General features: G+C 39.4%; 1 protein-coding gene and 1 long non-coding RNA gene across 2 annotated transcripts; both read right to left on the reverse strand.

Moving 5' to 3' along the window:
* Positions 1 to 1,519: 1,519 nt before the first annotated feature.
* Positions 1,520 to 3,839, reverse strand: LOC149384678 (uncharacterized). Its single transcript, XR_016301176.1, has 3 exons — positions 3,531 to 3,839; positions 2,374 to 2,506; positions 1,520 to 1,698 (listed from the first exon to the last, which is right to left on the reverse strand). It is a non-coding gene; the product is annotated as an uncharacterized LOC149384678 (long non-coding RNA).
* A 12,958-nt stretch (positions 3,840 to 16,797) lies between these two features.
* On the reverse strand, positions 16,798 to 23,291 carry LOC149384679 (Apoptosis inhibitory protein 5 (API5)). Its single transcript, XM_089625988.1, has 17 exons — positions 23,122 to 23,291; positions 22,937 to 23,027; positions 22,623 to 22,799; positions 22,392 to 22,491; positions 22,229 to 22,294; positions 21,616 to 21,710; positions 21,459 to 21,533; positions 21,217 to 21,366; positions 20,076 to 20,141; positions 19,926 to 19,991; positions 19,625 to 19,735; positions 19,322 to 19,411; positions 19,111 to 19,217; positions 18,449 to 18,563; positions 18,291 to 18,356; positions 18,100 to 18,203; positions 16,798 to 17,410 (listed from the first exon to the last, which is right to left on the reverse strand). The coding sequence occupies exons 2-17, from the start codon at positions 23,021 to 23,023 to the stop codon at positions 17,209 to 17,211; spliced, it is 1,677 nt and encodes a 558-aa protein (XP_089482114.1). The 5' UTR covers positions 23,024 to 23,027; positions 23,122 to 23,291; the 3' UTR covers positions 16,798 to 17,208.
* Positions 23,292 to 24,242: the final 951 nt, after the last annotated feature.

Raw genomic sequence — 24,242 nt, forward strand, 5'->3', positions numbered from 1 at the left:
GCTCGTACGCTCTCGCTGGAACTCTGCTGAAGCTGACGGCGCGTCTGAGCATCCGCCATTGAAACTGATGGCGGCGTTGTCTGATGCATAGGGTGCATCTGAGGCGACGGGTGCATCTGAGGTGACGACGTCGTCTGAGGCATCTGTGGCATCATGCCGGGCGACATCTGAGGCATATGTGGCATCATGTCAGGCGACATCTGAGGCATCTGTGGCATCATGACGGGCGACATCTGAGGCAAGGGCGAAAACTGTTGCGTGAACGCGAACATTTGTCGTTGCATCTCCTCCATCTGGTGTTGCGAGGCTCGCCTCATCTCCTCCATAGCGACTTGTTGTGCCACCAATTGAGCCTGGAGCTCGCCAACCACTGGATCTCGAACGCGCTGCGATGACGAACCTGACGACAAGCTTTCGTCCTGAGCCTGAGCAACGGCCCAAGATGATCTCGGGACCGTTGGACCTATTCCAACATACCAATCTTGACGGTTCCCGAGAATTTCTAGCATCGCGTGCTCCTCTGCATCGTTCTGGTTAAATACTACGCCTTGCTCTTCTGCTTGTCGCCGAAGATCCGCCACTAGAGTAACTATCCGCGCCTTTACAGACAAAAAAATTATCAAAAATTAATTATTACGTAAGTAACGTAATCGTAATTATCACATATGACTTACATGTGCTTGTCTCGCCCAATCTGTCGTCCATTCACCTTTTCTATTATGGTGCTTTTGCTCCCACGTCTCTAACGCGGAGCCCAAAGTCCCATCGTCCTTACTCTGCAATTTTTATGAAAATGTAAGTATTGAATTTATTGCAAATTAAGTATTTCAAAATTAGAATAACTTACGTTCAAATGACGATGAGCCAAGAAAGAAAGAGATCCTTGAGTCGACCTCGTCTTTTTCTTCTTCGAATTCTCCTTGTTGCGATTAGACTTTTTCTGCAAATAATTAATTGTGTCATTATTCAATCTGATAAAGATATTGTGATTTATTACAATCATACATTACGTTCCTTCCAATCGTCAGTTGCGAACTCGTCTACCACCGCCTCCCAATCCTCTTTCTTATATCCTGGTGGTGTTTCCGCTTAGCGTTTTCTTTGCTCCCGCAAAACTTCAACCTGAACTTCTCTGATAGTTTGGACTTCTGGTTGCGTCGCCTGATCTTGGCATTCCGAATGATAGCCCGATCAATCATATTCTTAAAGCAATCCGCAGGCAGATCATCGCCGGTATCAGGATCCGTGTACACGAATCTGAACTCAGAATGAAGTGCGCTCAAAATAGCAGCCAACGTCTGGGGCGTCACTTCACTCCAATCACGAGTCGTAGGCGGGATATATGTTTTCACCAAAGCACTGAGCCGGTTTTTAAATAGTCCAATCTTTTTATATTCTTTCCTTATCTCTTGATAAAAGGGTTGGTTTATTGGGTCCCACTTGACCACCTTCGCACCAAGTACACACGCCCCGGGAAAAGATGAGGCGTGATTATTGAATAACATGAAACACTAATAAACTTTACCTAACTAACCCACGGTGCATACTCAGTTATTTACTTTACAAGTCCAAAGATAAAAGAAAGAAAACGAAAAATAAAACCAACCTTCGACACTTGATAGACTATCCAGCGAAAACCTTCCAACTCTCGACCACACTTAACTCCGAGGTCTTCCTAACCCTTCTCCTTCTCACATCCTGATTATAAGAAAATTTTGAGGGAAATAGGGGTGAGCCTGAGGCTCAGTAGGTACTATAGTAATGGTTTGATTTTTTAAAAAAAGATTTTCGAAAATAATACTTACTTTATAATAATAATATTCTTGTCCCGCGTAAATCACCATACACGTACAAGTATAATAATAGTCTTATACGTGTAAATCACCATACACGCACAAGTATAACTTGCAGGAATGTAAATTGCATGAATGTAAATGACAGAAATGTAAATGACGGAATGCTGATGCTAGAAATGTAAATGCAAGAAATGCAATTGAATTTAAATGTGCATCTACGCCCATTTAAACTTATACTATTTCCTGAGCCCCTGTCAACATAACCCGTGACAGTCCTCTGATCAGAATGGTGCACTCTCCACACCCTTATATATATACGATTGCACTCTCCGCTTCATATATATACGTTTCCGGCTCTATCAGGATATACAAAACATTTTCTTTTGCAAATACGGGATATATGTATAATATCGAAAATATTCTCAACTTCATAATCGGATATCCCGAGTTGAAGTTCCGCCACATTTTGAAAACGATTCTAGGTTACGTGGCACGTTCACAAACATTTTCATTTCGAAAATAATATATACTTAAGGCCAAACCATAAAATCAGGAGAGAAGGGTTATAATAACCTACCTCGAGAGTAAGCGTCTATGTCGCTTTTCCACGAGACGTTCGCTCGTCCTGTGAACCCGAACGTTCACTATAACCGAGAATCCAGACGTTCACTTACTCCATGAACCCTCTAAACGACCTTCAGTCTTGGGTCCTATCACGGTAAATCAAACCGATCCTGAATCAGAATCCTGCGAGTAATCCGTAATACTCAAACTCTAACGTACGATTTACAAATCGTAGAACCCAAAGACATATCCACTATAAGGAATCCAAGTTCTCGGAATAAAACTTCAAACGATACGAAAAAGCTTAAACTCAAAACAAAAACTACGTTCAGACTCAAAACCGAGGAAGTAATCCTAATAAGCAAGCCTCGTTCTTCTCTTTTCTGAATTCCAAAAGAAAATATTCAAACTTATTATTACTAAGCTCGAGTAACCGAGAAATCAAACGTTAAATCACAATCGAGTCTTAACTCTTAAAATCCTTAAACGAGCTTAATAATAATAACGAAAAATCTATGTTTTCTTTTCTTTCCAACTTACATTAAAACCGATGTTACTAACGTACTAACTCGAACCGATTCGTACAAAATAACTATAAATTTCATAATTATACAACAATAATACAATAACTCGCTAAATCCTAAACGGTTGCTTCGCGAGCCTCCGAGCCAAAACCGAAACGCCGTATCCACCCGACGTCCTCCCGGTCTTGTTCGGCCTCGCCTCTCGACACTCGCGTTGTAGCTCCGTCATGTCTCGGGCCGCGTCCTCGTCGTCCCGAACCAGCTGTTTTGGGCTCTGCGTAGCCCGCCTAAGACGACCCTAGACCCTCGATAGTAAAACTCGTAACGAAGACAAAACACGTTAACATATCATAAAAATCCCGAAACCTCATGAACTCCAAAATTTTCCAACCCCGAAATCCACAATAATCACACTCAAATCATCACTTATCCATAATCAAATTTTCAAAATCAAACCACACGGCCAAAAGGAATTTCAAACCAAAATCATCATCAATTCGAACTCTATCACAACCCAAACTAAATGAAGCTCAAAATTGCTCTGAAAACATTTCAATCTCCTCAATTAACGCTCATGAAGAAAAGCCCCAATTTTGAACTACAAACCCTAACATCACGAAATCCATTTCGGGTTTTGATTTCTTACCCAATTTCCGTGAGATTCAACTCATCGGCACTTCCTTTCTCGGTCCCCGGTGCTCGTTCTCGGTCCGGTGTCCTTGACAGCGCGCGGCGTTTTCTTCTCGGCCACGGCGCGGTGAAGCTCGGTCTTGGAGCTGGTGGCGCACGCTAGGATGAAGAGGACGAGAAGAGGAAGATGAGAAGAGAAGAAGAAGGTGAGGTTCAGGTTGATGACGGGGTCAGCGATCGTTTCTCTGGGTGGTTGGATTTTGTTTTTTTTTCTCTTTGTTCTCTCTTGCAGGTCGGCGAGCGAAATGAGGAGAAGAAGAAGAAAATAATCGAAGAAGAAGAAAAGGAAAAGCGGAAGAAGAGTGTAGAAAGAATTCTTCAATTTTTTTGCAAATAAATCCCTCGTATTTTCCATCTCCATTAAACTGACCCTGAACTCAAGTTTTCTTTCAAATGAGCCCAGAAAATCATGACAACCACGTCCTTGTCACAAAATTTTGTGACTTCAACGATAACCGATCGAACCTTTAATTAAAAGCTTCAAAACCAAGAAAATTCTCATTCGTTCTCGATTAATTCAAATATATTTAAGGTTTCTCGAAAATAATTCTCGTCCTTGAGAATTTATTTTCTTAAATTAAATTCCGGAATATCTCTCGGAAAATAATTTATTATACGAAACGAACTCGATAAATCCTTTATTTTATTCCGAGATTTCTCCTTACCTTAATATGTTTCAAATCCAAAAATACTGAAAATACTTCTTAGAAAATTAATTTACATAATTTTCTCGTTCTTTGATTAACTTAATTTACGACATTAAGCTTAAATTTCGAGTCGCTACAGCTCAAAATAGCAGCCAACGTCTGGGGCGTCACTTCACTCCAATCACGAGTCGTAGGCGGGATATATGTTTTCACCAAAGCACTGAGCCGGTTTTTAAATAGTCCAATCTTTTTATATTCTTTCCTTATCTCTTGATAAAAGGTTTGGTTTATGAGGATATATGTTGCCCGCGCTGACGTCGAGCCGGTTGTTGGTCCCCTTGATTTCTTAGGACCTTGGGAATCAGGTTCCTGTGGCGGACCTTGAGAACCCGGTCTCTGTGGCGAAGCATGTGGATCGATTACTTACACCAAATACGAATCCACTACAGGACAGTTGGTATAGATGTACCACTCCGCTTTTTCTCTTTGGTCGTCGTCTAATACTATCGCGTTCATCATCCCATAAGGCACACACATCTCGGATCGAAAAACGGAGAGCTCTCGCACTTGAACTTCATCAACTACTTTCTTATCTTCAAGATACCTTGCAACGAACGTTAGAGCTTCTTCTACAACATAAGCTTCTGCAACAGAGCCTTCTGGTCCAGCTCTATTTTTGACAAAATGTTTTAACGTCCCAAGGTATCTCTCAAAAGGGTACATCCACCGCATATGCACCGGGCCGCCATGCAACGCTTCCTCTAGTAGATGCATCGCCATGTGAACCATGATCGTGAAAAAAGCGGATGGAAATATCATCTCAAGCTTACATAAGATCTTGACGATAGACTCTTGCGCTCTTTCAAGATCTTCGGCTCTTAATGTTCTCGAACTTATCAACTTGAAAAAGTTGCAAAGCTCAGTGATCGTATCATGTATTGGCTGTGGCATAAAAGGGCGAATACCAACAGCCAAAATTTTTTGCAATATCACGTGGCAATCATGCGACTTCAAACCTGTGAGCTTCCCATCAGCTGTCACATTTTTTTTAAAATTCCCAGCGAGACCATCGGGAAATTTGACAGATTTTAAGAACTCTGTAAATCACTGTCTCTGCTCAAGGGTCAAAACGTATGACGCTCGCGGTTTGTAATACCCACCCCCATTTGGTTCCAAGTACAAAGTGGTCTTGATGTCCAAGTCCATCAAATCAAGCCTTGCCTTCTCGGTGTCATAGTTCTTCTTTTCCAAGCTGAGCATCGTCCCGAGAAGATTCTCGCACACGTTCTTCTCTACGTGCATCACGTCCATGTTGTGTTTCAACTGCGACTCAAACCAGTACGACAACTCGTAAAAGATGTTTTTCTTGTTCCAATTCAATTCGCACTTGGCTCGCTTTCGTGTTTTTGCCTAAAGAGGCAACGTGTTTGCCAGTAGTCGTGCAAGAAACACCAGCCAACAGAGCGAGTATGTCTTGCGAAGTCAACTTCTCGGGTTTATTTCGTTTCTCGTGCTTTTCCTTGTAGTGATCGTTGCTTTTCCTCAATCGGTGACGCATTTTCAAGAATCGACGATGGTCGTAGTAGACGATCCTGTTTCTGACTTTTAGGGACGGTGTGTCAAAGTTGCACGTGCGGCAAGCGAGATACCCTTGGCCGCTCCATCCCGATAAATACGATCTAGCCGGAAAATCGTTTATCGTCCAGAGTAACGCGGCATGTAAACGAAACACTTCATATTTAGCTCCATCATGAACGCAGACTCCATTCTCCCACAGTTCTTTCAGCTCTTCAACAACAGGCTACAAGAAAACGTCCATATATTTTCCTGGTGAATGAGGCCCCGGGATCAGAAGTGTGAGCATCAGGTACTCTTTCTTCATGCACAACCAAGGCGGCAAGTTGTACGTCGTAAGTACTATAGGCCACATGTTGTACGATAGATTCATATCCCCAAACGGGTTGAATCCATCCGCAGCTAGCCCAAGCCGGACGTTCCGAGGCTCTGCAGCAAAGCCTGGGTATCTCTCGTCCAAATTCTTCCACGTTGTACCATCCGCAGGATGTCGTAGAACGCCAGCTTCCCTGACGCGATCTCTTTCGTGCCACTGCATCTGAAGCGCCGTGTGTCGAGATGCGTACAGTCGTTTCAATCGATCTTTCAAGGGAAAATATCGTAATAACTTTTGCGGTATCTTATTACCAGTTGGCTTCCATCTACTCTCGTTACATATCGGGCACACGTCGACGTTCGCGAGATGTTTTCGAAATAAGACACAGTCATTAGTGCACGCGTCGATCATCTCGTATCCCATGCCGAAACGCTTCAGCTTTGCTTTTTCCTCGTAGTGCTTCTCCGGAATTCGATTACCGGTTGGATGAGACTTCCTTAAGAGCTGCAACAGTTCTGTGAATGACTTGTTCGTCCAATGGTTCGTGACTTTAAGGTGCATCAACTGAACCAAGAATGACAAAGATGAAAACTCCTTGCATCCAGGGTACAATTCCGCTTCCAACTCGGCGAACAAGTCTTCCACTTGCTCCTCCGCACGCACCTCGCTCGGAGCCAGCTCCGTAACACCGTCGAAATCCTCGTGATCTCTTATATCCTCCACAGTAGCATGTATTCCTCCTACTCCTCTCTGGGTTGTTTCTCCGATGGGGACTTCTTCAAGATGACAGACGGAACGCACGACCTCGTCATGATGATACCATTCTGTGTAGCCCGGGGTAAACCCTTTGTTTAGCAGATGATGCCATACAACCCCAATGTCGTGCCAACTCACGTTGTTGCAAGGTTTGCACGGACACCGATATTCCCCATTATCATTCGGAAATCTTCTTGCAGCACGAATAAACTCGTTAACTCCGATTTTATACTGCAAGGACAACCGATTGTTGTCGGTGATCAAATCTCTACTTGGATTGGACATTGATTGTGCTAAACGAAAGGAAAAATTAACAGTTACTAAGAGTTATTGCTAAGGGACGAAGACGACTGAAATCGATTACTTATGTTGGCGTTGATGCCCAATAGTGCGGCTTAAGAGTTATTACTAAGGGACGAAGAACTATGAAGGTGAAATTATGAATTTTATGTTATCTGAAGTCGAATTGAAAAATTAGGGTTTTGAGAATAATTGGTTGGAAACTCTACCGAAATTTCGGCAGAATTTCCCCTATAATTCTAACAAACCAAAACCCTGCAAACTCATTTAAAAAGTATATACAAATCATCCAAAACTATCATCATAATCAACTAAACCCTAAACCGAACCTCCGTGGCTCGATTACAACAAAAATTCAATAATATCTACTCATATATCAAAAATATGTAAACTAAAACTAAATTATACAAACTTAACTAAATTCAATTTCATGATTAACAATTGAACAAATAACTTAAATTATATCATATTAACTTAAAAAATTACTAACTAAATTAATTTCAACTACATAAACAATTTTACCAATTTTACTAATTATATCAAATTAATTTCAATTACATGATTAACAATTTTAATAATTATATCAAATTAATTTCAATTACATAAACAATTTTACCAATTTTACTAATTATATCAAATTAATTTCAATTACATAATTAACAATTTTACCAATTTTAATAATTATATCATATTTAAGATTTACAATTATCAAACTAATTACATTATTAATACACACACACACACATATATATATATATATATATATATATATATATATAACTAAACTATTTAATTACCTAAGTAATTAACTACTAGACTAATTATACTAATTACAATTAATCTAAAGTAATTAAAAATACATAATTAAAAGGGCTGCAAGAGGCTAACCTGCAGGGCGGGGCTTGAGCACGGCGAGGCTGCGAGAGGCAGGAGGAGCACGGCGGGGCTGCGACGGAGCTGGAGCACGGCACGGTTTTCCTGGAGCACGGCACGGCAGAGATGGAGCACGGCACGGCAGAGCTGTGTTCTTGTACCCAACCAAGACAATAATTCAATCCAAAATCCAAAGTCTTAAACAAATTATCACAGCCACAAAACAACAATACAAATCCAGAATTCTTAACCAGAAACCAAAGAATTCACACGGCCAAGAGTAACGAAATACACTAAATTCGTCCAAAAATTAATCAACACTCAAACAGCCATTTCCAATCAATACCCAAACACTTAATGAGCCACAAAACATCACAGAATCATCAATCAAACTTCACAAATAAAAAAAAACCCCAAAAACTCGAGTTATCTAACCCTAGTTCATCCTAAAATTCGGCCAATCATACCAAAACCAAGTAATTCGAAATCAATTGACAAACTCAAGACATCAACATCAATAATCAAGCTCCAACATCATCTAAACACGGCCAATTCCACAGATTTCAACCCGGAACCAAAACCCCCAAAAATTCAAACCAAGAACCCTAGCTTCGAATTTTAATCCAAGGAAGAGAAATTCTCACCTCAAACCAAGGAATTTCTCGTTCCCACAGCTTCCTCGTCCTCTTCCCGATGGTTACCCCTTGCTCCGGCGCCTCAGCGGTTCACGGCGGCGTCTTCTCTCCTCAGTTGGCACTCGCGGTGGTGAAGAAGCTCGGCCGACAGCGCCCTATGCACCCTATCAACATGTTGTTAGGGTGCATTGGAAAAGAGGAAGAAAAAAAAAGAGGAAGTCAGAGTTTGGCGAATAGTCGGAGTTTAGCTGGCCGGAATTTAAAGAGGAAGAAAAAAAAAGAGAAGGAGAGGAAACTCACCTTAGGAGGCTCGATGGTGGTGGTACCCGTCGGTGGTGGTCAGAGAGAGAGGCTCGGTGGAGAGGACGCTCGGAGTAGACTAGTGGTGGTGGTAGGAAAGAACTCGGAGAGAGAGATGGGCTTGGAATTATGTTAAGAATGAATGAAAATCGAAGTGGAAATTTGTTTTATATCCTGACCTAGATTTTGGGTGCGACTTTGTCGCACCCAATGACACTTTTGGGTGCAACAAAGTCGCACCCAATGATATTTGTAAAAAGAGGGGGAAAATTTGGCCGCGGAAAAATTTAGGACATTTGGGTGCGACTAAGTCGCACCTAATAGTTTTGATAAAGTATTTAGTCGCACCCAAAAGTTTTGACGGACTTTTGGATGCGAAAAGTCCACCCAAAGTTAAAAAAATCAATAAAAATTTTCCAATGCTTGTTTGAGTTTTGGGTGCGAAAAGTCGCACCTGAAAGCCTCATTTAGTGCGAATTTTGGGTGCGAAAAGTCGCACCCGAATGTCTTCCGCACCGGAAAACAGTATTTGTAGTAGTGACATTCTGAACCAAGTTCCGTCTAAAACGGTTCCTGGTACTCCTTATGAACAATGGATTGACCGTAAAGTAAATCTAGGCCACATCCGAATTTGGGGTTGCCATGCACATGTGCTAAGGCAAAAGACTAGCAAGTTAGCTAGTAGGTCAAAATTGTGTTTGTTCGTTGGATATCCAAAGGAAACCAAAGGTTTCAAATTCTATAGTCCCGAGAACGACAAGACTTTCGTTAGCACGAACGCTCGTTTCCTTGAGGAGGACTTCATGAAAGATGTAAAACCTAGAAGCAAAATTGTGCTCGAAGAAAAGTTGGGTGAGGAAGCTTCTACCTCATCTGTAAGAACTGTTCTTACCCCAACTGAAACATAACCTAACTCATCAAAACCTCGTCAAGTAGTACTTCGACGTAGTGGAAGGGTTCTCAAAAGCGTGACAGGTACATGTCTTACGGAGATACTCTCGTAGCCGTCTCTGACATGGATGACCATGTTTCCTATAGCCATGCAATGGATGGCTCTAAATCAATCATTTGGCTTGACGCCATGAAAGTTGAAATGTACTCGATGTATATCAACAAAGTCTGGAAACTTGTAGACCTTCCCGAAGGGATTAAACCTGTAGGGTGTAAGTGGATATACAAGAAGAAAATGGGTCCGCATGGGAACGTCGAGACGTTCAAAGCACGACTAGTGGCTAAGGGTTATACACAAAAAGAATGGATTGACTATGAAGAAACATTCTCGCCAATAGCGATGCTTAAATCCATCCGCATACTTCTATCCATAGCTGCAGCTCTCGATTATGAGATCTGGCAAATGGATGTCAAGACTGCCTTCCTGAATGGCAATCTTGACGAGGGCATTTATATGGTTCAACCAGACGGTTTCGTGGAAGAAGGTCAAGAGACCAATGTTTGTGAGTTGCTTAAGTCCATTTATGGATTAAAGCAAGCATCTAGGTCATGGAATATTAGATTTGATGAGACTGTAAAGAGCTTCGGCTTTGAGCAGTCAATAGATGAGCCATGTGTTTACAAGTTAATACACGAAGGCAGAGTTGTGTTTCTGGTACTGTATGTCGATGATATATTACTCATAGGTAATGATGTGGGTAAATTATCTGAGGTTAAGATCTAGCTAGCAAAGCAATTGGATATGAAGGATCTAGGAGAAGCCGCATACATTCTGAGGATCCAAATCTTTCGAGATCGGAAGAACCGGACTTTGTCTCTCTCTCAAGAATCTTATATTGATAAGGTGATGGATCGCTTCTCGATGCAAGACTCCAAGAAGGGTCAAACACCCTTTAGGCATGGAGTCTCATTCTCTAAGGACCAGTCTCCCAAGACTGCACAAGAGATTGAGGACATGAGAAAAATTCCTTACGCCTCAGCCGTAGGAAGTCTCATGTATGCTATGCTTTGCACTAGGCCAGATATTTGCTTTGCAGTTGGCGTAGTTAGCCGTTTTCAATCCAACCCTGGACCGGAGCACTGGATTGCTATTAAGCATGTTCTTAAGTATCTTCGGAGACCTAGGAACTTGATGCTTACATATTCAGGTACTGACCTGACTATGACGGGATATACCGACTCCGATTTTCAAGCGAATAAGGATTCCAGAAAATCCACTTCGGGATCTGTGTTCATCCTTAATGGTGGAGTTGTTGTGTGGAGGAATATTAAGCAATCTTGCACTGCTGACTCCGCAATGGAAGCAGAATATGTGGCTGCTTGTGAAGCATCCAAAGAGGCTGTATGGCTCAGAAAATTCCTTAAGTATTTGGAAGTCATTTCAAACGTCGACGAGCCCATGACCCTTTATTGTGATAACAGTGGGGCTGTCGCTAACTCAAAGGAACCTCGAAGCCATAAGCGCTCTAAACATATTGAGAGGAAATACCATTTGATTCAATAGATCGTGCAGCGCGGAGACGTGGAGGTGAAGAAGATCTCAACGGTGGACAACCTGGCAGATCCATTCACCAAGGCCCTAGCGAACAAGGTCTTCGACCAGCATCCGGAGGGATTAGGCATGAAGGACTACTCAAATCTTCTTTGAGTCATGTGGGAGTTTTTTGTCGATGGTGCCCACAAGAAGAGTAGTAGTCTTTACTTATGTACATTTGATGTAATATAGTCTCACGAAGACTCTTGCTTGTAACTGCTGAATCATTAACAAGAGTTGAAACATTCATTCATTCTTCCTTGTCTATTTGAAGCTTTATGATAAACTATAGTCTTTAGTCCTTAAACAAACCTAACAACATATGAAGAGACAAATGTAGATTTGCATGAACAAACTCTTCATAATTTAATTTTACTGTATATTCACAATCTAAGGATCAAAGGACTATTGATCTCAGTGTGATTGTTAGGAGAATCTATGATGTCTGGTTATGGGGCATAGAGAGTTGGAGACTCTATAGTTCTTCTAGGTATCTTCTGAAGGTATTGAATTGACCAGTGCACTTCTAGAGACAGAATAAGAACAAACCATTTAACCTCTTATGTCTTGAAGTCACTCCGTATGAATTGCATCGTGCTTACCTCAATCCTGAAATGAGACATGTCATTTCATAGCTTATGTATTCTCATTTGAGAAAGTCAGAGTTCGGACTCACTATGTGATTCTGAACAGGACCTATTGGTGAAGTACTAAGCTATGAAGATGTCATGAGTAACTTTGTGAAGATCTCATAGATATGGAATTCATGTACAAGATTGCTTAAATGCAATGTATATCACCTCATGCTTTGTTCCTTGGAATGTGAATAAATGAACTGGCCAGTGTCCAAATTGAGTCATGACTCTTTTGGATTAATCAATGTGACTTGTTAGCTCATCGTCAATACATTGTTTCTAACTTATTCACAAGCGACAAATGAGTTGAGAAAATAACAGCTAGAAAGGTAAAATGGTAATTTTGTAAATCTCATCTAGTTGATGATATTCATGAAGGGTAAACATAGATAATATTCAGTGGATCCACTCATCACAATTAAGTTGAATTCTTGAGTAGAAAATAAATTCATTTGAACCGAGAGATTCTCAGTGTCTAACTCTTTAGTGGAGTCAGTTGACATTAAGCTAAACTTGGAAAAGGTTTGTGAACTTTTGAGTCCAAGTATGTTAGCTCAAGCTTTGTTCATTTGGATCCATGAGGTCACTGTCACAAGTCATTTTGAGTAGGATTAGTTAAACTAGAAGCTAAGTCAAAGCAAAAACTAGGCAAGTTTTACGAAAATTGTCTAAATGGTAATTTTATCTTTTTGGACATGTGATGAAATGAATGTCAATAAATAAGTTTTTTGACATTGTCATATGATGACAAGGAATTTAGTTCACTCGGCCATGATGTATAATTGGGCCTTGAGGATTAATTTCATTTCATGGAATTTTACTTGAAAATTCTTAATGGGTTTTTCTTATGTTGTCATGAACAAATGAAAAAACATCTAGAAGGTCCTTCTAGAAGCCTTGCTCGTCCAACCCAAGGAGAGAAAGAGTTTATTTTGTGCATTGATGTATGAATATACTTGCCAAAAGAAAAAGATGAAACAAATTTCCTCTATGAGGAAAGTGACATGGGCGGCCAACCAAGGGAGAGCAAAAGAGGAAACAAATCCAAGGGCTTCTAGAAGCTTGCCTTGGACGTGTGAAATGAGGAAGGAGAGCAAATATTTGCTCATGAATATGTGATATTCTATAAAAAAAGAGGAAACTACTTTTTGAAGGTAATCCTTCTCCTATAAATAGAGAATTCATTCTCAATGTTTCTCATCCCAAATTTTGAGTCTTCTCTCTCTCTAGAAAGCCGCCCATCTTCCCCTCTCTCTCTCTCTAGTTGCTCGATTTTGTTTTGGCACCTAGGTCCACATTTGACCTAGCATTTTGTTTTAGCTCTTCGACTCTAAGACTTGTTCTTGAGTCATCGTGTTTAAAAGTGCTCACACACTAAATCTTTCTTACCTCGAGTGATTCATGTGATAGAAACTTTCGTGGTTACTCGAAGAACGAAGAAATGCGAGCTGCATGGGGAGACGAGCGATTCAACATCCACAAGCTTCTCAACGATCAAGCTACGTAAAGGTTAGTAAACGAGTAATTGCTCTTAGATAGTTTTAATTTAAAATAACATGTGCTTGCTCTTTATCTAGGTTAGTAAAAATCGTTTTTACTTGTTTAAAGAAATTTTTAAATTCCGCCGCTTGAAGAAGCGTTATACTTATCTTAATCCTAGATCTATTACAACACAATGCCTCATACCACTAGTGGCTCGAGTCGGTCCCATGCAAAGCTCGCCTTACGAGGCATGGTCTCCCGAGACCCTGATCTTCTGAGATCGAGCACAACCACGAAATGGGCTTACTCAGCCACAAGAAGTTTGGGTCGTTGCACCACTCAACATAGGTTTTGCTTGGGTCCCTCAGTCTTCCGAGACTCGCACCTTACAAAGCACGATCTTAGCCCTCATGGCTTCAAAATCGCAACCTCGAGGTTTAGGGTCGCTTAATCCCCGTGATCGTGTCGCTTAAGGCCCCCGTGGCTCCGAAAATCTCGATCCTCGTAGTTTAGGGTCGCTCGATACCCGTGATCGTGTCGCTTAAGGCCCTCTTAGCTTCGAAAATCCCGACCTCTGTGATTTAAGGTCGTTTGATCGACATGACCGTGTCGTTTAAAGCCTCTATGGCTCCTAAAATCTCAACCCCCATGGTTTAGGGTCGCTCAATCCTCGTGATCGTGTCGCAAAATCCTGACCCCCGTGGTTTAGGGTCGCTCGATCCCCGTGATCGTGTCGTCTAAGGCTCCCATGGCTCCGAAAATCCCGACCCCCATGGTTTAAGGTCTCTCGATCCCTGTGATCATAACGCTTAAGCCCCCGTTGCTCCGAAAATCCCGACTCTCGTGGCTTAGGGTCGCTCGATCTCCGTGATCGAGTCTCTTAGCCCTCGAGGCATAATCTTCCGATATCCATATCGCGCTGCCCCGCATAATCACAAATGGAAAACCAAACGGTCCAAAGAAATCAACTACGAAGCTCTCGGGGAATTCAAATTAAATTTCTAACGCGACAAGTGGCTCAAGAAACTGGGGGGTTAATTTTATTTCATTATTTTCGCATGGTGTAACTAACACACCAAGAGCAAAAAATGACACATCAAGCTCATACATAAGGCCCAAGCCCAAATGCAAACTCACGCGTCAAATTCCAAGTCAAAACTCATAAAATGTCTTTCAAAAGATACTATTAAAGAATGTTTTTAAGCTAGACTTCTTGATAAATTTTCAAGACAAAGCCACAAAAAAGACCACCCGATCGTCTTCACTCGGCCAAGACCACCCAGTCGTCTTCACTCGGGCAAGACCACCCAGTCGTCTTCACCTCGATGGCTTCACTCGGCCAAGACCACCCAGCCGTCTTCACTCGGTCAAGACCACCCAGTCGTCAAGACCACCCAGTCGTCTTCACCCGACCGTCTTCACTCGGCCAAGACCACCCGGCCGTCTTCACTCGGTCAAGACAACCCGGCCATCTCCACCACTCAATCAAGTACTTTTCACCAAACCCCTTGGCTCCTATAAATACCTCATCCATTCACAATACAAGGTAAGTTTTTCTCAACTTGTCAAAACTCTACAAAAATCACACTACAACTCTCTCTCTCTCTCTAGAAAACATAGAGACGAGTACGAATCGTTCATCAAGAACACGATACAACACGACTAATGTTGAACATCGGAGCGCGCGCCAAGGAAAAACCCTCCGCGTCCCTCTAGATTCACATTTTCTTGTGGTTAGGTGAAGGTGCAAGGATTCGAAGACCCGGCGAAGAACACGATGAACGTGAAGAACATGAACACGGGAAAAACACGGAGAACGTGGAAGATTCAAAGGGTTGAAGACTCAAAGAAGCAAAGACTCAAGAACTCAACGAAGAACGCGAAGAACACGATGAACACGGAAGATCCAAAGATTCGGAGACCCAATGATCCGAAGAACACGAACATGATGAGAAGAGAAGAACTTCACCAAACTCAACCTACATGCGGTCATAGGGTCCGGCCCTAGATCGAACCACGGACGGTTCTTAGTGTTAATCCAAAAACGCGATTAACATAAACCAAATTGCAATCATTAAACTATTTTCGGTATTCAATATTAAGTGAAGAATAACCAGCTCATCACATAATAATGGGACATTTCCTTAACTAGGACTAAATTAAGTCAAAATTCCATTTTCCTATTTTTTTCAAAAATTTACCAAACTAGGACTAATAAAAAAAATCGTTTTTTCGATGGGAAGAGCGGGAAAATAGAAAGAAAGAGAAAAAATAAGAGATTTTATTGGGGAAGATTGTAGGTTGGTAATTAGTATGATGGTATAATAGGTAGATTTTTGTGTATCTCTCATTTGACTTTTGTTTGACCGGTCCTAGTTTGGTAAATTTTTGAAAAAAATAGAAAAATGGAATTTTGCCTTAATTTAGTCCTACTTTTGACAATTTTCCCATAATAATAATCGACGAATCATTTCACAGTTTGAAAACAATAGTACATATTAATCGGTTTACAATAATTTGTAAGACATATATCAAGTAAACAGTATTTGGTATATAACTATAAGTCAACAATGTTTGGTATACCGTATACATGAATTAGAAGACCTCGACCTAGTGCTTTGTCATCAGGGTATAATGGTCTAAAAGTAGAAAACAATTGCGCATTAAAGGCTTTTAATTTAGAGTTACATTGAATATGTTCTCTCTAAAAAAATATGTTCATGGAAACGGGCCTTTGAACTTAAATGGTTCAAATAACATCCGGTAATAATAAGAAGTTGGTTTGGCAAAACTTATCACCATGAAGCAAAACTTGAATAATTAGCCTTGGTGATTAGACATGTATAAACTGGAGTCACTTATAATTACATTACGGGAATCTTATACTTTTTAAAGGGTTGATTTTTCACATTCAATGGCTAGAACGTCTCGATTTCTATGAGCCCAGCAAAGTTGATCATCGAGTTAAAAAATGTTTGATGCGGAGTACAACGATAGAGACAAAGTACTTATGTTTCTACTCTTCTGCAAGTAGCAAAACCAGACGAAGAAAAAAAAAACAAAAACAAACAAACAAAAACAAAAGTGTTTTGTCAAACTAGTCTAAGTGCCTTATTACCAACTACTCTTTAGTTTTGTTCGACACGGACTAAAAGTTTAACTCCACCGACAAACATATTGTGTAATATTGAATAAAAAAATCAAACCAAAGATTAATAATAATTCTCATTTGCCCAAAATTTAATAACATAAAATTAAAACTGAAGCATTCAAACGAATATTTCAGGTTTCACTACAAGGTTCCGTTTAGATAAGTCAATTTAGTTCTCTTTGGCCTCATGAGCACTGACGAAAAAATGAGCCCAAATACACTAAAATAATCCACGCATCAACAATAGTAATTAGTAGTACTGTAACTATTGGAATTACAAAATATCATCTGCTAAATGGATGAACAATTACCACTAAAACAAATAGACAGACAGAATCTCGATCCTCTAGTCGCCCACCACAACCGATCTAATCTCCAGAGAAATACAACCCAAGAGAGTGAAATTCAAGCTCATCAACAGAGAAAAGAACGCGGATAAAATCCTTGGTGAGTCATCAGATAGTCACCTCTTTTTCAAGTCACCGGAAACCGCCCTTTCCTCTGCCGCGGCCTCCCCAACCTCGGCCTCGGCCTCTGCCTCTGGGCCCACCTCCACCTCCACCTCCGTGAGATAATCCATCGAACGCTCTGTTCACGAGCTGGCTTTGCGAACCCCCACGACCCCTTTTGGCTTGGAAGTTGCCAGCCCCATTTAAAGCAGCAGCGTTTGGCCGTTTAGCTCTGCTCAATTTATCATTTCCACCCAAAATATCCCAAGTAAAAAACGTATTACAGTTTATGATATAGAAGCTGTAAGTATTATTATTTGGTTTTTCACCAAAAATAGTCTCTCAACCTACATGCAGGGCCTGCCCTAATGGTAGCCACTTTAGCAAAGGCTTAAGGCCCCAAATTTTTGTGAAAAAAAAAAAAAAAAAAAAAAAAAAAAAGGTCTCAAATTTTTGAAAAAAGGCCTCGAATTTTTTAGAAAATAAGCTATTATATCTAAAAAAAATTTAATATATGTTTAAAAAGCCCTCATTTTTTTACTCTTGCTTAAGGCCACATATTAGTTTGGGCCGGCCCTGCCTACATGCAAGTGACAGTTTATTCTCTCAACCATTTCTTTGCAGCGAAATGATCCTCAAGCTATTAATTTTGTAGCATTTTAGTCCTTTTCTAAATAATAATAATAATAATAATAATAATAATTATGATATCAAACGGCTAAACAACTTAAAGCATATTTACAAATTTAAATAACTTGCATTATAGTTTAGGGTAAAAAATGTCAGTCGCATAATAGTTCAAGTTCAGGGACTACTAGTGTTAAAAAAACCTTATAAAAAATAATAAAGATGCGATGACAATTAGGAGCTAGATAGAGATGATGCGTTTTAAAGAAGATATATTAGACAGATGTCGCGTACCCAAGGGCAGGGGAGGAAGAGACAGTAGCCGGCTTTGCGGCTTCTTTCCACGATAAGTTTATACTCTTGTCACCAGTAAATGTAGGTGTTTTTGCATGTAATGGCTGAATCATAAAAATATGAAATCAGACCTGATAGTTATGGCAAAACAGAAAGCAGATTATAAAAAATATAAAAATAAAAAATCATACCTTTGTCATTGCCAATATGTTATTGCAGGTCCGCAACCCCGTTGTTGTATTCAGCTTTTGAGTTTTCTGCACAGATCATGAACAAAATATAACATCAAACTAAAGAATCGTCTTTTTTTTAGTTGGTTAAAAGGTGCAACGGATATCACACAACTCACAATTTCAGCCTTTGCTTCATCAGATTTGGCTGCGGCCATTGCTTTGTTGTGCTCTGCCATTCCCTGCGTCAACTTCTTTATGGTGGCTCTAGTTAGCTCCTCCACACTAGTAAGCCTGGGGAACCACATGTTATATCGGATTGGCTCTTCAGCATAACCATTAATGAAGATAAAGAAGTAGGAGAATTCCAAACATCATCCAATATTTTACAAAATGCACGTTGTAAGCATTATAATCAATTAAAAGTTCCAAAAAAATAAAAAAAAAATAAAAAAATAAAAAAAAAAATAAAAAATCTGCAACTAGGATTTTGTCCGTAGGTTGTACCTTAAGAGTGACTAGAACCCGAGACCTCTATGAAATAATAAACTAATGGCATGGCTTCTAGACCAACTCTTATGTTCCGGTTGTAACTACTACTCGATAGTATATCACACCACGTAGGACATAGAATCCCAAAATAACCAACAGATAATTTTACTAAAAATTTATTTAACAAAAAATAAATAAAAAAATAATAAAAAAAAAATAAAAAACCAGAGACGTTTGTTCACCACATACATAATGCCATGAGACAAGATAGAGAAATAACTTTATGACCTAAGCAAAACCTAGAACCCAGAGAAATACAAACATTATAGAAACTAAATTCAGCAATTACCTATCGGTGAAGTTCTTGTTCTGCTCTGAGAAGTCCTCCCCGAGCCTATCAGATGGTTGGCCAGTTACTATTTTGTAGCCGCATAAACTATTTGTCGCATTGGGGACCTATAAAAAACAAGGGGAAAAAAAAGTTTGAGTAAATAAGGCAAGAACTAGTTGACACTATTCATCATATAAAATAAAAAATAAACATTGGTCAAATTAGAAACCTTGAGAGCAAGATTGTGAAATGTGTACAACAAGCACTCCACATATGTAAAGTTCATCTCCTCCCCAGATTTCCTTCGAGGCATGTACTTCTGAAAGAGAATTGTAAAAATAATAATAATAATATTAAAAATAAAAAATAAAAATATATACATATATATATATTATATTATATATATTAGACTGAAGGTACAAAAAAACATATTCAGGGAAAAGTTTACACTATGGAAACTATAGGATAGGAGTTTATAAATAAAGGCAAGCAAGAAGATGCAAAATTAACATTAGTATTGTTAAAATCGTACCATAAGTAGTTCAACAACGGATGGTAGAATCTGGCGTGAATCTTGCGGTGTTGTGTAAGGTGAAATTTCTGCAAGGGCTTTGAGCAAATCTAATTTCCGCTCCTCGGGTAACTAATAAAAAAAAAAACTACGTTAGATTGCATTTCTCAACTCACTTCCGAATATTATGTAGTAGAAAGCAAACTAATTAGCTAAAACTTAATCCTGTTCTGCAGCCTAATGTATATGCGAAGATCCCAACTGAGCACAAATCTGAATTTGCATTGTCTATATCACAAGTAATAAGCAAAGTAATATTAACCTCGTCAAATACGGGTATTATGTGCTTGTTGATGTAGTTTAGAAACTTGCTGCTTGATGCCCCTCGCTACACAAGCAAATATAACAAACGTTTGTACGAATCCAAGAATAACACTTTAAAAAGAGAGACCGGGATTATAATACAACATACCACAACAAATGGAAGAGCCATATATAGGCAAGATATCAATCTGTCAATGTGGTCTTTATCTGAAACCTGCATTCCAACATTCTCATTTGCTTTAAAAATATGAGTAACATCATGACGAAAAGTGGTAATGATTCTGTAGCAAGACAATCCTATGAGCTGGAATTAAACTACTTATTTGAACGCATGAGGACATTATCACATCAATGTAAGATATGGCAGTACTACCACTCTAGGCCTACCACAATAAAGAGAAGATATTGCACCATAGAAATGTAAAACGAGACTTGGTACTACTTTGGTTCAGACAACTCTTTTCCAGGCTAAAAATGAGTTGTCAGATATCTGAAATATCCTCGCGATATTTCTCAAGATAAGCGTAAGCAACTTTAGCAGGATCCCTCTAAAAAATCCAAATAAATAGATGACTGGCTCAAACTTCAGTCTATCAAAGATACTTTTTCTATTCTAAGATATTGGATGTTTTTGTTAAGTCGGCTATTAAAAATCCCAGATATGATTTGCATATTGAGATAACAATACGCTAAGTAAATTAAACGTTCATGGTTTAAATTCCTATTTCTTCACAAGCTCAAAATTGAAACTCGTAATGTCAATCGCAACTCCAGAAGTTTGTTGGTCCACATATACAACTGATTTCTTCTCCCTGAAATGTACCATGATGCACTTATCCGCTACCAGAACCATTTGCCTACTTTATTTCGAGCTAAATTATGCCCAAAAAATAAAAGGCCAAGAGATAGTAAAATGACTGTTGAGGATATCTTCTTCGATCTACTTTGAGATATCTTGTCTGCCATTGGGGACACAGAATATGGCTTGCATTACTCAAGTGTATTAAAGGTTTCAACTTCTCATTAAGCAACGCAATTACCCAGTTGATATCTTCAAACATCAATTCATAAGATATGTACATGAAACTGTTGCAACATTGATGTTCAAACGGTGAATTACATGGTTAGGTCTAAGTACAATAACACTGCACCTATTATTTTGAGAATTGTAAAAAGATCCTTCAAATGTGTTACAGCCACTACCAGAATCATTCAAACTAAATCACATCAAGATTGATGTCTTCCAATATCTACAATATCCCTTCTCAAGAAAGTTATAGATAACTCACACTGAATTGTGCGTCTAAATCAGCTTGACCCTCAACAATTCCTACTAGTTCTTTCATGCGTTCTGGAGGAGCTTTCTCTCCGAAAATGCTCAAACTCTTTAAGAAGTCCATGAACATTCTAAATTCTGCTCCAGTTACATCTTCTAGGCTCTGCAATTAAAATTAGGCTGGTTTTAATCCCTTCACAAAAAAATAATGACGTAAAGATGATCTGTAATCTTAAATCTTGGATCTGAACATGCCTTTTTTATCAAATCAGTAATATGCCTCTCCATTTCCTCATGAGGTTTCAACAGTTCAGCTCTAATAGGGAATACCTGCAATATACTACTTAGTCTCCAATCGAGTGAAAGGATCATTTTAGGTTTCTATAACAGTAGCCTCAAATATTTCTGTCACCTTATCTCTGATAAAGCTCAAAACCTTCTCCCGATCTTCTTCTTTGCTGGGCTCATCAACACTTCCAACGTGCTTAAATAGAGCAGTCAAAGAAGCTGGGCGAACAATACATTTTTTGTCATTATAAGGACAGTGAAGAATGCCAAAAAATACTTATTTAACAAATTAAACAGCAGCCCAAAAGAAAAACTACTATCTTGCTGAGGACAAAGTTAGGGGATATTTGTCACACTAACCTTAGCAAGGTTTGATAGGTATTAGACTAATAGGGTGGAAGATACTGAATACTATAATAGGAAAGATGTTGATTCAAAGCATATTAATTCTAGATAACAATTACCTCACGTAGGCCAAAGCTATTTGAAATAAACGAGTTCCTTTAAAACTCCCAATCTATAGAGAAAGTTACTCTCAGGCATATAATGCGACCTTCACTCTCTTCAACTACAATACCTAAGCTCATCTTTGCAATACATTTTGAAACCAAAGTACATATCATTTTTGCTATCAAACATCAATTTTCCGTACATATGGAGTGACTATCATCTTTTTCAAAGATATATGTGTAATATACAATTCCATATTCAACTCATAACACATCATACAAAATTACCCTTAACATCCTGTCGCAAGAGAGCCATCAGAGCTTTATGAATGGCATCACGCTCCACAAACTCCTCTACATCATTCACATCAACAAATATCAGATTCATAAAATCCCCACTAATCGTATCAAAATTCCAACAATGGCAAACCAAAGCACTCGAAATTTTTACCGGCCGCCAATAATTGGGCGAGGATGTCCACAATCTTGGCAATGTGTTCCGGTGTGTCCTTGCAGAAAAGAGGAAGCCCCCGAATAGCTTGAACCCGAACCTGAAAAAAAAAAAAAAAAAAAAAAGGATAAACAATTGACAATAGCTCTGAAATAAACCTGATTTCCAATTTTGCAAGATTCAATCTTTTTTTCCACATTACGGATTCTTAAATAAACACTGAATACTAACCCCGAGCTCTTCTGCCTCGACCAAATCTAGGTGAGTGTCAATGGCTGGAACGGAAAGGTCGGGGAAGAATTTAAAAAACCTAGGTATGAGCTGGGCAGATAATTGCTTGGCCTTTTTTTGCTTGTCCTTGATGCTCGTCTTCGCAGCATCAATAATCCCCTGATAGTCTTTCACGTTCTGCAACAATAAATTTGACACAAGATATAAAACAGAGCAATATATAAATAAATTAAATTCTTCAAGTATCCAGTGCAAAAAATTACCGGCAAAATACCAAACAGAATAAAAAATAGAAAAAGAAAAAGGCCCGAAACCTGAGACTTGTCCTTGGATTCGTTGAGACGCTCGCCGAACTCGTAGAGCTTCTCGATGTAAACAGCCTCGTCTGAGAGATCGGTCATCGTGCTGAGCCAAAATCGAAGAAGATAACAAAAATGAGAATCGTATACACATATTTGCTCGGTAAATATGTCAATATAGGGTTTTTGGATGAACTTACTGGTTTTAGGTGATGTTGTGAGAGATATAAGTGGAGAAGAAGAAGAACGTAGTCGAGGGTTTTGAATCTTTTGATTGCTCAGAACTGAGCTCACACACAACCGTACTTTCTCTTCGCCAATTTATTATCGACTTAATAGACTACAACGAAACGACAGCGCCTCCAACTAGATTGTTTTTTTTCTTCTGTGATAAATACCTAGATTAAAATATTGTTTCGAGTGGTACCTAGGATAGCCTAGTGGTAATTCCACACCACCTCTTGTGTGGAGGTCGTGGGTTCAATCCCCACTGCAGCTAAGCCTTCAAAAAAAAATATTGTTTCGAGTGTGGGCAAGGATCGAAATACCGTTATGTCCGTTATGTCGTATCGAGACTCAAATTTTACCATGCTACCCAATAAAGAAAATGATAAACTATATCGATGAAATTGCCGTTACTGGGGTATACCGTCAAATACCGGATTTTTAGAGAAGTATCCAGTGAAGAAATATTTATAAAAAATTCATGCATAATATCGAATAAAAATGGAAATAGTCTATAATATCTTCATTACATTACAAATCATAATTCAAATAGTTCAACATAAACTCAACACGAACCAAATGAAATTGATCAATAAAAACTACAAACCAAAATGAAAAATTCAACACAATCCACCAAATAACACAGTTCAACAAAAACAAAAACCAATAAAATGACTACTCCGGATAATGAGCATATGTAGTCAAGTACATGTCCAAAAGATCTTCGTAGTTCCATTGAGTTCCACCAACAGAGATAGAGTACGGGGGATAATCTGATTATTGTTGGGCTATGCTCCAGTGACCGGAACGACCATAGGAAGTTGTAGTAGATAGTACTCGTTGTAAGCGGAAGATCCTTCATAATATGAGTACGAGTACTCCGCGGGAGGTTGTGATGGATACTAAGGGTATGCACGATCCGATCCTGTCTAAAATCGGTCAAAAAAAACAAATGGGACTGGTCTAAACGGTTTAAAAAACTTAAACCGGATCAGACCAAATAATAAATAAATAAAAAACGGACTGGACCAAACCGATTAAAACGGTTCGGTCCGGCTTAAACTGTTTCAGACCGATTTAGACCATTTTAGACCGG

The sequence above is a fragment of the Urtica dioica genome, chromosome 9, assembly GCF_054948205.1.
Source record: "Urtica dioica subsp. dioica isolate 48M chromosome 9, U.dioica_male_clone48M_v1_H2, whole genome shotgun sequence".
Classification (NCBI taxonomy): Eukaryota; Viridiplantae; Streptophyta; class Magnoliopsida; order Rosales; family Urticaceae; genus Urtica; species Urtica dioica.

Excerpts from the sequence above, each read along its gene's own strand:
- LOC149384679 (XM_089625988.1), bottom strand. The coding sequence starts at position 23,023 with ATGACCGATCTCTCAGACGAGGCTGTTTACATCGAGAAGCTCTACGAG. Across the intron at positions 19,218-19,321 it reads TTCACAATCTTGCTCTCAAG|GTCCCCAATGCGACAAATAG; the intron begins GTTTCTAATTTG and ends TGTTTTTTATAG. Across the intron at positions 17,411-18,099 it reads TCTTCCTCCCCTGCCCTTGG|AGCTAAACGGCCAAACGCTG; the intron begins GTACGCGACATC and ends TAAATTGAGCAG.